Raw genomic sequence first — 13,570 nt, 5'->3', positions numbered from 1 at the left:
CGACTTCAATGAGCCGAACTAAACGTTCACGCTTAAACTGGTTCCATAACAGCAAGTTGAAGATCATTTGATCTAGCTAATCAGTTCAGTTAAAATAATCTAGATAATAACATCTCGTGCACGTTATTGTCATAAAACCTTAGAGGTCGAGCATAGATGCATTGATTACGTTGTGTGCTACCAAGGCAACAATGAGAACTAAAAGAGCTCTGAAATAAGACTCAGCTGTTCATAGCGAGTGAGCCGCGTCGCAATACATTGAAATTGCGATTGACTGCGTGCGTGCGAAAGAGAGAGCTACAAAGAATAGGCGCTTTCTGCCTGTTGCTTGCTATAGAAAAAGTGTTAATTCATTGCAGACTAACAGTAACACACAAAATATATATACAAAAAATAATGGCGACGGGATTTTTAATTTGCTATCGAAACCTCTACAGAATGCTGCTTTCCCTTTGACACGTGTGTTTCACGTGACCTGTGGGTAAATATCTTTAGAAATAAGTAAGGCTACTGCTCTGCCCAGATTTATCACCTGATTATTCAGCTTTAAAGTCATTCTTTAAGAAATGTAGTGTATTTCTTTATATCAGTCAGTGCTTTCTCTTAATATATTTTCTTTAGTATTTTGTAATTCATACTACATAAATAGCTAAGTACACCCCTCACAGATCAATATTTTCAATTAATATGTTCTAAAGAATGCTATATAATAAAATGCTTGTGCATATACATTAGATTATTCAGTTCCAAAGCAAAATTTTGGACTAATCTAACAACTAACAAACTGAAGATCACAGTCCAAAAATTAGTACACCCAAATTATTATGTTGAGGGAAAATGTTAAGTAAAATTTTAATAAACATAAAAAAATATACATAAACATTAAAAAAATTATTAAAATGTTGTAGTTTGTATTTGTTCTGTTTGCAGTAACTTATTAATAACTTAATTTAAATGTATATATTGTTCTCTTCTAAGAGATGTTTGGTGTATATATGTTTCCTATTAAGTGACTAAAGTTTTAATCATTATTAAGAGGATAAGTGAATTAAAATGGCATCAAATTACAGCAGACAAATGTTAACATTACTTTGATTAAGCTTGACTTAGCCTAAGAGTTAACCTGCCCCGGACCAGGCTAGCTTCCCAGCATAAGTTGCTATGATAGCTGAGTTTAAACTATTGTAATTTTAATTTATGAAACAGAATCCACCATTAATAAACCTGACTTACCAAAATAAGCCTTTTTCTCTAAGCTTGGTTTATGGAACAGCCCCCAGTTCCGACTTCATATTCATTACATTCGTTGATCTTAAGAATTGACCAATCTAAACTGTTTAATGTGACACAGTGACTTTCGTAACAAACAAAAATATGATGTAGTCTGAATCTGGCATTACAATAAAGGTGTGGTCACATTTATTGGTGAAATTTAGTATGAGAGAAATGATTTCAATTGTAATACCAATGCAAAGTTGCCACTGCAAAATTTGCCAATGTTTAAGTCGGCTATTGCTATAACAGCAGTGACCAACACAAAGTTGCTTTGCTTGAGAACACGTGTTGACCTTTTTTGAAGCTAAATTTCACTGGAAGCTCCCTAATGTGACTGCACCATCATTCAGAATAACATCTGTACATTTTGAGTTGTATTTTCTGTGATGGTCAGAGGTCTCGCTTACAAAGCGGGAGGTTAAACGTAGCCTGCCCTCTCTCCTCAGACTGGCTCCGATTCTCTCCTCCCTCAGGGCGCATCGTCCAGCCTGGTGGTCAAGTTTGCCGACACGGACAAGGAGCGCACCATCCGCCGCATGCAGCAGATGGTGGGCCAGTTTGGCATCTTCAACCCTGCCATCGCCCTGCCCTTCAGCACCTACAGCACCTACGCACATGCGGTGAGTAGCCTTCCCCCCTTCGGGGCAACTTGGGCACCTCCGGCCCGACACTTTTTGATGATCTCATTGCCACCCACGTGCACCCACATGCTATTCGCTCACGTCCCCAGGATGACTCAGAATATTCCAATAGGAAAATCATCACCTGGTTATTTATAGCACGAATCGGTTCCTTTGGCGGTGGAGGCTGAATAGCCGTCGGAACCTAATATTCATCAGTTTTAGGGAATATACTGTTGGGGAGAACGTATCCCTGTAGTTAGTTCCTCCATATGGAGTGGAAAGATATACATATATTCATGTACTGCTAGGCATAGGTGAATTTCCCTCCTAAATGCCAGGATTAATTGTAGGAGTCGACCCGACCCCTAGGGGCTTATCATTCACACTCATTTTCATATCACAGACATGCGGGGGGCAGCGGAAGACGTGCGTACGGACAATCCCACAGTAACTGGCGGCCTGGTACGAGGGGAAAAAATACGCCCTCATTACCATTTATGAGATGCAGAGCGTCCGTGGCAAATGCAAATGGTCCGAGAGCAGCGTGCAGGAAGGCAGGCAGGGTGGTTGCTGTGGCTCCCACAGGTTGGCAGTGACTTTTATCTCCTGTGTCAGAGATGGTGCAGTGTTTCGCTCGGTGGCAATGACACTGTCTCTATAATTCACTGTTCCAGACCCGAGCCACAACCCACACACGCTGAAACAGTGCTGGATGATAGTGCATGCAGCTTGTGGCGAAGTTTGCTAGTGTTTATATGTGGGTCATTTTTTTGGGGGACTTGTTAACTTTTCTGTTTTTCACCGAACTAAACAAGGACATTGCTAAACCAGATGCACTGAAATATAAGTAAATATTTTATCATAATTTTTGTCGTGGTCTCACATTAAAATGACTTCTTGAGAAATATTATATGCACATTACTTGAGTTGAGGATCAGTATGCTGATAAGCTGTTTTATTTTATTTCAGCTAGTGAATATGAGTTTTGTGTTGGCGTGGGTTTCTTCCAGGTGCTCCGGTTACCCCCACATGCCAATGACAAGCGGAAAAGGCGAATCGAATAAACTAAATTGGCCATAGTGTAAATGAGAGAGTGCATGGATGTCAGTCTGCTTTGGAAAGTCAGGGAAAATCCTAATTTTTAGGTCTAAATATGCACTTCTAAAGATGTTTTCACACCTACCCTATTTAGTTCAATTGAATCTCACTAGAGTTTGTTTTCCTTCTTGGTGCTGTTTGTTTAGGCAGTTGTGAATGCAGCAATCGCACTTGAGTGCTCACCAAAAGTGAACCAAAAAAGTGTACAGAGACCACCTTCAAGTGGTACACTTTCAAACGAACCCTGGGGCGGTTAATTTGTGGTGAGAATATAATCCGTAACTAGAACAGAAACAACCACAAAAAGAACTCCAGCTTTTTGCAATAATCCAGCTGTCGTAGTCGATGTGCTGTGCATTATTGGATGTGGAGGAAAAGTATTTGTTGATAGCACATTTCCAACAGTTTTAAACAGAGAGAGAGAGGGAAAAACATTACCTGATGGACCGTTGGTAATATTTCCGGAAGATGACCATGCCGCGGTTTAGCTAAATTAATTCACGTGTCCTCCTGAAGTGACTTGCAATGCACCTTCGCCGTTTACAATGCATTAAAACTGCCGCAGCTGCGCTTCATTTTCGAATCTATGGTTTATTTAAAAACTCATTTCAAGAGGATCACATGCTTATTATTATTAGCACTGAAAACTGCTCTATTAGATAAATCCGGAAGCATTATTAACAACCAAAAATTTACACTCCAGTTGTTTCCTCCCACCGTCTAAAAACATACACCATAGCCAATCACCTAAACCAAATTATCACCCAAGACAACCTTAGTTTACCCTTCTCACATGGCGACAAGCAGGGGAGTTCTCGAGTTATACCTAACGGGAGGGAGCCCCGGGCTCGAGGATTATATGAGTTCAGGGCTCTCTCCCGGGACAGCATGCCAACTGCGCTCTATTGATTATCAGCTAAGTGTGAACTCTTAAAATGTATAGTTTGTCTAAAGTCATGTATACAAACTTTATAGTATACTATGACCAGGGATACAATCAGCCAGCTCAGTATCCCTCCATTGTAAAAAAGCAAAATTTTGTATCGAAATCGGTTTGTTTACTTGCGGGAGTTCCAGTTGCATTTTCTTGCACGTTAATTCTTGACAAATCGAAAAGCAGTTTAGGCAATACGTTCAATAACATCTGGCCAATGAGTGATGTAGATTTTGTCAGATGACTGCATTTTGGTTATTTTCAACAGTTTCTGACCAATGCGATCAGTGTGGTGTGAAAAGGACCCAAAAACAGCAGAAAAATGCTACCATGTATCATTTGTTGCCCTTGGTCTGGACCAAATGAACCAAAGCACAGATGTAAACGGACCCTAAAATACTCTAAACTTCCCCCTCTGCTAGGTTCATAAAAGGTGTTGCTCAAAAGAAACATTGCTACTAGCATGTAAAGAAGTAAATTGCGTTTTACTTCTTTACATGCTACGTCATAAAGTCAGCTTAGCGTTTACAATTCTCACCTGTTGCAGAGGTATAGCATTGGAAGTGAATTCAGATAGATAGATAGATAGATAGATAGATAGATAGATAGATAGATAGATAGAGAGAGAGAGAGAGAGAGAGAGAGAGAGAGAGAGAGAGATAGATAGATAGATAGATAGATAGATAGATAGATAGATAGATAGATAGATAGATAGATAGATAGATAGATAGATAGATAGATAGATAGATAGATAGATAGATAGATAGATAGATAGATAGATAGATAGATAGATAGATAGATAGATAGCATTATAATCTGTTGTGAATGTATCCAATGATATTTCTGAACTCCATTAAGTCTGTAGTTTAAAAGGTTGATCACCAAAATCAGCTGTCATTAGTTTGTGCTTAAATTTTTTTATATAAATTGGATAAAAACATGCAAATGTGCTGTATTGTAGCTTATCAGGTTCTTTGGGGGCACTTTTGATTATTCGGCTAGTGAGTAACTGTACATATAGCCTACAAATTCTAATAACATTTGTAACATTGAAGTAACACAGCAGCCATGTTAGATCTTTATAGATGCTATCATGGCTGCTACGCACTGCTCTGTAGTTAGCAACTTGCTAGTTGCAGCCATGCTAGTGTCTATAATGATCTAGCAAGGATGCTACGCACTGCTCTGTAAATAGCAACTCGCTAGTTGAAGTTAGCAACTCGCTAGCTCCGCGTTGGACTTATTTTCTCACCTAGCAGAACCTAAAAAGAGTCTCCTTCATCACGCCTTCATAAACAGGTGACAAATCGCCTAAGCTAACGTTTAGCTTCAGATATGGCAATGGTACATTTAGAAACGTGGAGGACGAGCAAATTAAGAGGCTCCTTCCACAAACACAGCTGTGCAGAGGATTACTGGGTTGAGCTGACAGCCAGTAAATTGGATTTTAGTCAGAGCAGAGGAGGGGGGCATCTGAGCACAAATTGGAGGGGTAATAGTGCTGACAACATTGTGCCAAAAGACAGATGCATTTTTATTATTATTTAATATTATTATAATTTTTTTTTGAAGCAGGGTATATCTAACTCTGAAATCCAACAAACAGCTTATCATTCAGCATTACATGAGGATGTTGGAAGTATCAGATGTGGCCCCGTCCTCGTCTCTGGAGTGGAATGGGGTGTTGGGTTGTGGGGGGGTGTGACATAAACACGCGATGAAAGCGAGAAACATTAATTTTCTTTCAGACGCTCTTGTCAATACAAGCTGAACATCTTTTATCTGTCTTTTTCTCCCGCTGTCGTGTGTTTGATCTTTTTTTTTCCTTTTCTGAGCGAAGCCATCTTCATTTTCGACTCTCTCTCTCTCTTTTTTTTATTTTTTTGGAAGATGAATAAAAGCACGGCTGTTGATGGAACGCCAGAAAGATCTCTTTTACTTGACGCCAATCACCAGAGACGGTGCATTAGATTAATATGACGCACAAATTGCTTGAAAGCACTTCAGAATGTTCTGAAGCCAACATTAATGAGGGGAATGTTTGTCTGGGTGTTTTTTGGGAGCAGGGCGAGAAGAGGGGGGGCACACACTCTGCTATTGACCTACATTGCCCCCTGTTGTTGAGAAATATAAAAGTGCTGGGTATTTAAGGCACGTTAATAGTGTTTGTTTACTTCTTATTCATCTATTCCAAATGACTTTTGTTGTTTAGAAATGCAGTTTCTTTTGGACCAGCAAAATGATCGATGATGTGTTATGATTCGATGTATTATCTCACTCTGCGTTCTGCAGTAGGATGTTGTACGTTTTATTGTAAATGTCTTTTTTAGGTGTTAACTGAAACCGTGTAGTAAATATGTGATCTATTTTACTTGTAAGCTGTTTGTGTAAAGAGTAAAGAAAAGACAACTTAAAATTGTCTCAACAGATACAGTCAAGTCCAAAGTGTTAGCGGAAATACATGTTTGAGATTCCGGATGGTTCCATTTTGATATATATATATATATATATATATATATATATATATATATATATATATATATATATATATATATATATATATATATATATATATATATATATATTACACTTCCAGTATTGCCAAAGGGGGTGCCTTAGTAGACACTAAACATCTTAAGAATGGAACTTTTTTGAGTTTTGACTGTTTATTTACATGCAATCTGAGTTTTGGGGACCTATAAATGCGTAATTTTTTCTAGCAAGGACGTTTTAAAAACAATATTGTTATTGTTTTAGTGTAAACTACTAACTAAACTACTTTGTCGAATATACAGAAGTCAACATTTGAAGTGGATCATCACCTCTCATTGAGGTTGTCCTAAAACTATTGAACAGCACTCATTCTTGTCTCAGGACAATTTTTAAAAACATTTTTGATTATTTTTGGATGTTGACTACTGTATTCGTTGATCTGAAAAACAATGCTAAAGTCAGCTATTCTGCTTTGAAAATGTGCGTTACATATCAGAATGTCTGTCTTTGTGTTGGTCTCTATAACCAGCCCACTGCCAGTTTACATATTTAGGACAGTGTTTCCCAACCCTGTTCCTGAAGCCACACCAACAGAACACGTTCAACCTCTCCCTAATCAAACACACCCGCACCAACTCATCAGAACATTAGAAGAGACGCCAAACCTAAAGTTAATGGGTCAGAAAAGGAGACTTCCAAAATAAGTGCTGTTGGTGTGCCTGCAGGAACAGGGTTGGGAAACACTGATTGAGGAAACATGCTAAGTGGACATACAGCAGTCAACATTTGAAAAGGATCATCCCCTTTCATCAAGATTGTCCCAAAACTATTGAACAACACCCATTCTTGTCTAAGGATATTTTTTAAAAACATTTTTGATTAACTTTGGATGTTGATTACTGTATTTGTTTGTATGAAAAATAATGCTAAATTAAGTTATTCTGCTTTAAAAAAAAAAAAAGTGTATTATATGTCGGAATGTCTGTCTTTGGCCCCGTTTACACTTTCAGGTCTCCATGCCCAATACTGATTTGTTGCCTATATCGGATTATTAGGTAAGAAAGGGCCATCATCGAAGCTTGCTATGGTTTATATATGGTGTCCTCCACATTCAGAGAAATTTGTGGGTACGAGAGAGATCTCAGGTCTGGTGTGAGCAAATTGTGGCGACTGACATCTTTCCTCCTCCATGTTTCCTCTGTTGTTGTTGTTTACCATGTTGGCGTCTTCACACACGCTCTTTCTTCTATGTCATTAAACCGCAAAGAATTTTTGCTTAAGCACCACATTGTCACAAGTTTAATAACGTATAAAACGGAATGCCTCAATAAATCTGATCTGTTTACATGACAGTCGCATTGTCACATATACTATTTATATCTCGTTTATTTCCACATACGAAGGAGGGCTGAAACCGATCTCTGAATATCCGAATGCGTGCATTTTTTTTTCGTGTTTACACGGCCATAGAACAGATCCGATTTGTGTCACAAATAAGCAAAAAATCGGAATTGGGTCCCAACCCTGTTCCTGAAGGCACACCAACAGTACACATTTTCAACCTCTCTCTAATCAAACAGGTCATCAACTCATCAGAACATTGGAAGAGACTCCAAGTTAATGGGTCAGAAAAGGAAGAAAATATTTCCTAAAATAGTTAGAAAACAGAAATATGACAAATATTTATTTTTAAAATACAAATTTATCATATATCATTAGAAATAAAAAGTTTTTAATTAAAAACTGTGGCCTATTACAATTTATTTGACAAATAACAAACTGGCCAGCACATTCAACTTTTTGTTAGAATAATAAAAAATTAAAGCATAATAATAATAATAATCATCATCATAATAATAATAATTATAATAACAATAATAATAATGAGCTTCACAATTTTACATTAATAATTCTTGAATAACAACATTAACCAAAATATTTGGTTTTAATCTGGTCAGCTTTTTTGGCTTTACACTTTTTTTATTGGTCATGTTTAGGCTCACATGAAATCTGCGCGCACAGAAATCCGCAGATTTCCACAGATTGTTTCAGATCAATAATAGTAATTGAATAGTAATATTAAAATGTTTATATGATTTATGTACAATAGTTTGTAAAGTAAATATTTTCTGTCATTTAGTAGATACATTATAATGGAGACTTGCTTTATTTACCAAATAAGTGGATCTATATGGATTTGCATTGTAAACATTAAATAAAAGTTAAAAATGTATTATTTTTTTATATTTAAAAACAATACAGTAAAGCGCAAGATGACTTCACTTATGTCAGATGTTTTCTTGCACAGCTGGATGTTGAACTCGTGAATAATAATTGTTTGCATTGGCCAAAACTGATTAACTGAAGTCAAACCAGGATTCCGCTTGGTCTTAAAGCCTTTTTTGATAGATTATTTTTACAATTTCTGATGGCATAGCAGTCAAAATAGAACAAATGAGCTTATGAATGGGACAAATTCTGGACCTTCATCAGTGAGAGACAGGTCTTCTGAACCACCTGAACCCCCCCTGTCTACGGGCCTGTTTTGAAGTGCTCTCTAAAATATATAGGGGTACTTTCCTATATTATTTGTAATCATTTATATTAAGGCAAACTACTTCTAAAAAGACCACACGCACTCTCTACAAATTACAGCTAAATATTCAAATCTCCTGTCAACAATGTTTAAGCTCTGGCACAACCAAACTTGTGTTTGCATCATCTCTGAGCTCCTGAGTCCTGAAGATGAGTCTCTGCAAACAGCAGCAAAAGGAAGCCAAGCCGTTTCAGGCAATCTTACAGGTCCAGAGACCTTAATAACCAGGGTCCTCGCATTCAGCTCACTCCATTTCTCGTCTCTCTATAAATATCTCTCCAGCGCTGCCGCCATTCAGGCAGGGCCAGAGTGACTCTACAGGGTCATGTGTGATGCAGCAGAGGTGGGCAGAGACACACAGCAGCTCTGGCTTGATAATTGCCAAGTGATAAAGAGGTGATTGCCTGCTGGCACCGAGGGAGACTAATGCCATCGGCAAGCCATAAAAAAACCCACATGCCTGACACTAAACGAATGCCGTGGTTTTTTTCCCCCATTTTGAAGGAAGAAAAGGTTAAGACCTCACTGATGAAGACTTGGCTGAAGGCAATTTGGTCCATTTTTGCCTGCGCTTGAAGGCTTGCTGTCTATTCAGGATGCAGGGTGAAGTTTTTGTTTTGAAATGCGTAGCAATCACACGCCCGGTTTAATTGTTATAATTATTTTTAATTACTTATAATTATTATTTTCCTCTCATGTCCTTACAAACCTGTATGCTGTTCTTCTTTAAAAAATATTTTATGCAACCCTTAGTAACTTGTAATAACTTAAAGTTAGCCGAACGTCATTCATGCAAGTATATAACAGTAAGTTTCCAGAAGTTGTAGGATATTTTTACATAAGAGCATTTTAAATATTATGTTCAATATATATTTGTTGTCTCTGCAGCTCTTCATATTAGCTCATTCACAAAACTTCAAAAAATAACAAAAGTTCTCAAAAGTTCATCATATAAAACAGGACAGTTTATACACATGGCACATCGCAGTATCAGATTCGACAAAAGTGTTTCTGGCTTGTTTTAACACCGTTATGATTTTCATGTCATGCGCCACATTGTTAAAATAGCAAACGCATTTGCACACACATGCATGTTGGTATGGGTATCATTAAGGTTTTAACAGTATTATTACTTTTATCGATAACACTTTTCGGTTCGTTACTTTAACGGTTCTCTTATTGGTACTTTTTGTAGTGTTTTTTTATGAAAAAACAAATTGAACAGAATTAACAATACTTTATTTTATTATTGCGTTTTTAATGTTAAATAAATCGAAACCATTATTTGTAAAACAAATAATGTAAAAGAATGTTGAGAAAAATCAACATGTTTGCCTTTTTTTATTAACAAGAACCAGCATGTGCCATTTTCTTATACAACAGAATAGAGTAAAGGAGAAAAAAAGGAAATTAAATAAAAAGAAAAAGAAAAAAAAATATTATGAGAAACAAAAACTTCAACATTAATCCAAAAAAGTTGGGTATATTGGCTAGACCAAAATAACATGTTTGCCTTTTCTGGCAGAACTGGATCTTTTTCTTGCTTTATTGTGCTCCCTATAGTTGAAAATACCCTCTTTGTCCTGCAAAATGCAGTTAAATGAGATAATATTGATGATGGGAGTTAACTGTGTTTTTAATACAGTTTTGAAGCATTTTGCAATGTAAAAATAAGCAGTTTTTTTATAATTTCTTAATAAGCATAGTTTATTATTAGGCTATTCATACGCTATATTTGTAAATAAAGCTGATGTAAATGCATTTTTATTGTTTAAGATTTATTTAGGCTATCTCAAAAAAAAAAAAAAATGCTGTTTTTATTGTAACCGAATGTGTGTTTATTATTGTTATACTAATTTAGGTGATTGACTGCTGACATAATGATGTGGATGATCTAACGTTACCATTAGTAGCTAGGCACTCAAAAACTTTTCATGATAATTTCACTTAGCTAGACTGCTTGCGTTTCTGCTTATACAAGAAAACAACTTGTTGGTGCAACAGGCATTGTCGCTGTCCACTCTGAAAATACAACCCATTTGCTTCACTCCGAAAGCTTATGAGCTGTGTGTGTGCACTTAGCATGAGCCTCCACTGAGTGCGCGCGCACAGCCGAGAACTGTGAAGGCTTTTATACTTGACGTGCTTACCGAAAAACGCATTTCTCATTCAAAGCAACAAAGTCAACAAAGCAGACGAATATCAAATATCGTAGATTAAAAAAGGTTGGTAAGTTAAATTATGCTAAAGTAAATAATGTTTATTCAGCAATAATTCTTCAGTACCAGTAGCAGAACCATTAACGGATAACCAGAGCTTATCAATACTTCTGTCTTTTATAATGTAGCACTGATACCGATAAAGTATCGAGTTTCGGTACCCATCCCTACTTCCATGCCTATGACCTCTAGTCAGGACATGAGGTGTGTTCAGGTGCATTTTGGATACTTTGCTATTTTGAGGCAACTGAAATAGACTACACCACTGACCAACTGAAACTTGCTATAAAGTCGATGGCACAATTATTTGTAATTTAAAGAGTACATTAGTAATATGCACCTATAGCCGATTTCATAGCACGCAAGCACTCTGCTTATTACAGACACAGACAGACAGATGCTCACACACATTAACCTCATGGACTGGCTTTTAAATTATAAATTGTCACCATTAGGGATGGGTATCCTTTATCAATACCGAATACTGTTTAAACATACCGATTCTTATCAATAGTTTTAACTTTTGACTGATTCAACCTAGCCCCCGATGACAGATTATTGCACATAAACACACCCCACACATGCACAGGGATATAATGTGTATGTTGAAATATGATGACATCATTCAGGGATGTAAAATCATAAGCAGCAGCTTCTGGTTTGCTGTTAATACTGAAGTGTGATCTGGAAACAAATTAGCAAGTATCGTTAACATGCCATTTGTCCTGAAGCTTACCGGTAGTCTGCAATTGATCGAATTACACAAAGGTCCAAAAAAAATGAAAGAGACAGTTTTCATTACCCAGCCCACCATTTACTTTCATCAAATGAAAAAGAGCAGCCTAAACATTCTGCTAAACATCCCATTTTACTATCTACTCAATAAACAATGTAACATTATTTGGAAATAACGGTTAAGAAAATGATTCATTTTCAGCTGATCTATGCCTTCAAATGTAACTAACAAAGATTCCCTTGAGATGTTTTTTTTTAATAGTCTCGTTTCGCCTGCCGACAGCCGAAAGACCTTGTTTTTTCTGTTCTTTCCCCCACCCTTCCTTTTCCCCTCTCTACCTCCTCCAAGAACAAATTGATGTTGCTCACTTCTCCCCAACATAATTACATGCTTGGGCCTCCAATTTTCTGTTTTAATTCCTAAAGAGCAGAACTGAATGCCACATCGTTATCTGAAGCAATCTGGTGGCAGCCATGAAAGGCGACATTATCCGAGCCGTTCATGGAGGGAAATTACAATATGGAAGTCTTCAACTCGCCGCTCTACGCTGTGCCCAAAGCCTGTCCCTCTGGCTTTTAAAGGGCATTAGCGAACTGTCACAGGGCTAGTGCCAGCCAGCTTAACTCTGATGCCCCATTCAGCAGGAAGATGCCCACAAAAGCGTCTGATTACTGTGGCATGGCTATTACATGGCGGTGAGAGAGCAGACTGTCTTGTCTCACCCTTGCTTGAAGGTTGACAAATGCATTAAATCAGTGCTCCGTGACGCATTTCTAACATCCAAATTTTTGCGAAGTCACCCACATAACTGCTTAGTGAGATCGGAATCTCACAGGCAGCGAAATGCACTCTTAAAGCGGTAGTTCACTCAAAAAACAAAGCTGACATTGTGGCTGGTGATTTGTATACACACAAACACACACAATTTATTCTGGTTGGTCCTGTTGGTACATTTGGTTTATGTTTTTTTTGTGTGTCTGTGTGTAAGAATGTTTTTTCAGAAATACTTAAAGGAGATGGATTTCTGGAAAGGCAGAAGATGAATTAAATGAGATAGTTTGCTGTCATATTATTAATTTATCTTCATATATATTTCATATTATAAATAAATTATTATTTATATAGATTGTGTTGGGAAAATAAGTGTTTTTACAGAACTGTTTTGAAAGCACACGAATCAACATCTGTCAGTGAGACTTTATACAGTCAAGCCTAAAAATATTCATACCCCTGGGGTATATATATAAAATGAAAATGTTCTTTAGGAATATATTTAAACATGCTTGAAAGAAGATTTTTTTTTTTTTGAGAAGCAACATTATATTAAATAAGATAGATTGGTGACATGAACTATTAATATAGGATTATTCCGTTTTCATATTTATTTCATATTATAAATCAATTAAAAAATATTATTAAAAAATAATGAAATATTTTCAAAACAACTGTTGATAAATTATTCACTTTTGCAATTTATATATATATATATATATATATATATATATATATATATATATATATATATATATATATATATATATATATATATATATATATATATAGTTAAAGTCTAAATTATTAGCCCCCCTTTGAATT

At 36.6% G+C, this 13,570-nt stretch overlaps 1 protein-coding gene across 50 annotated transcripts in view; it reads left to right on the top strand.

Annotated features, from left to right (window-relative positions):
* Positions 1 to 13,570, top strand: part of celf5a (cugbp, Elav-like family member 5a) — a 369,011-nt gene that overhangs the window by 313,127 nt on the left and 42,314 nt on the right. For 26 of the 50 annotated variants that reach the window (NM_001130788.3, XM_087303132.1, XM_087303128.1 and 23 more), the window contains 1 exon segment: positions 1,749 to 1,895. In NM_001130788.3, coding sequence (NP_001124260.2) covers positions 1,749 to 1,895 — 147 coding nt within the window. 50 annotated transcript variants of the gene reach the window in all.

This window comes from Danio rerio, chromosome 22, assembly GCF_052040795.2.
Source record: "Danio rerio strain M-AB ecotype USA chromosome 22, GRCz13ab, whole genome shotgun sequence".
Lineage (NCBI taxonomy): Eukaryota > Metazoa > Chordata > Actinopteri > Cypriniformes > Danionidae > Danio > Danio rerio.
The sequence above is the reverse complement of the archived record's forward strand: the minus strand, read 5'-3'. Positions and strand labels throughout refer to the sequence as shown.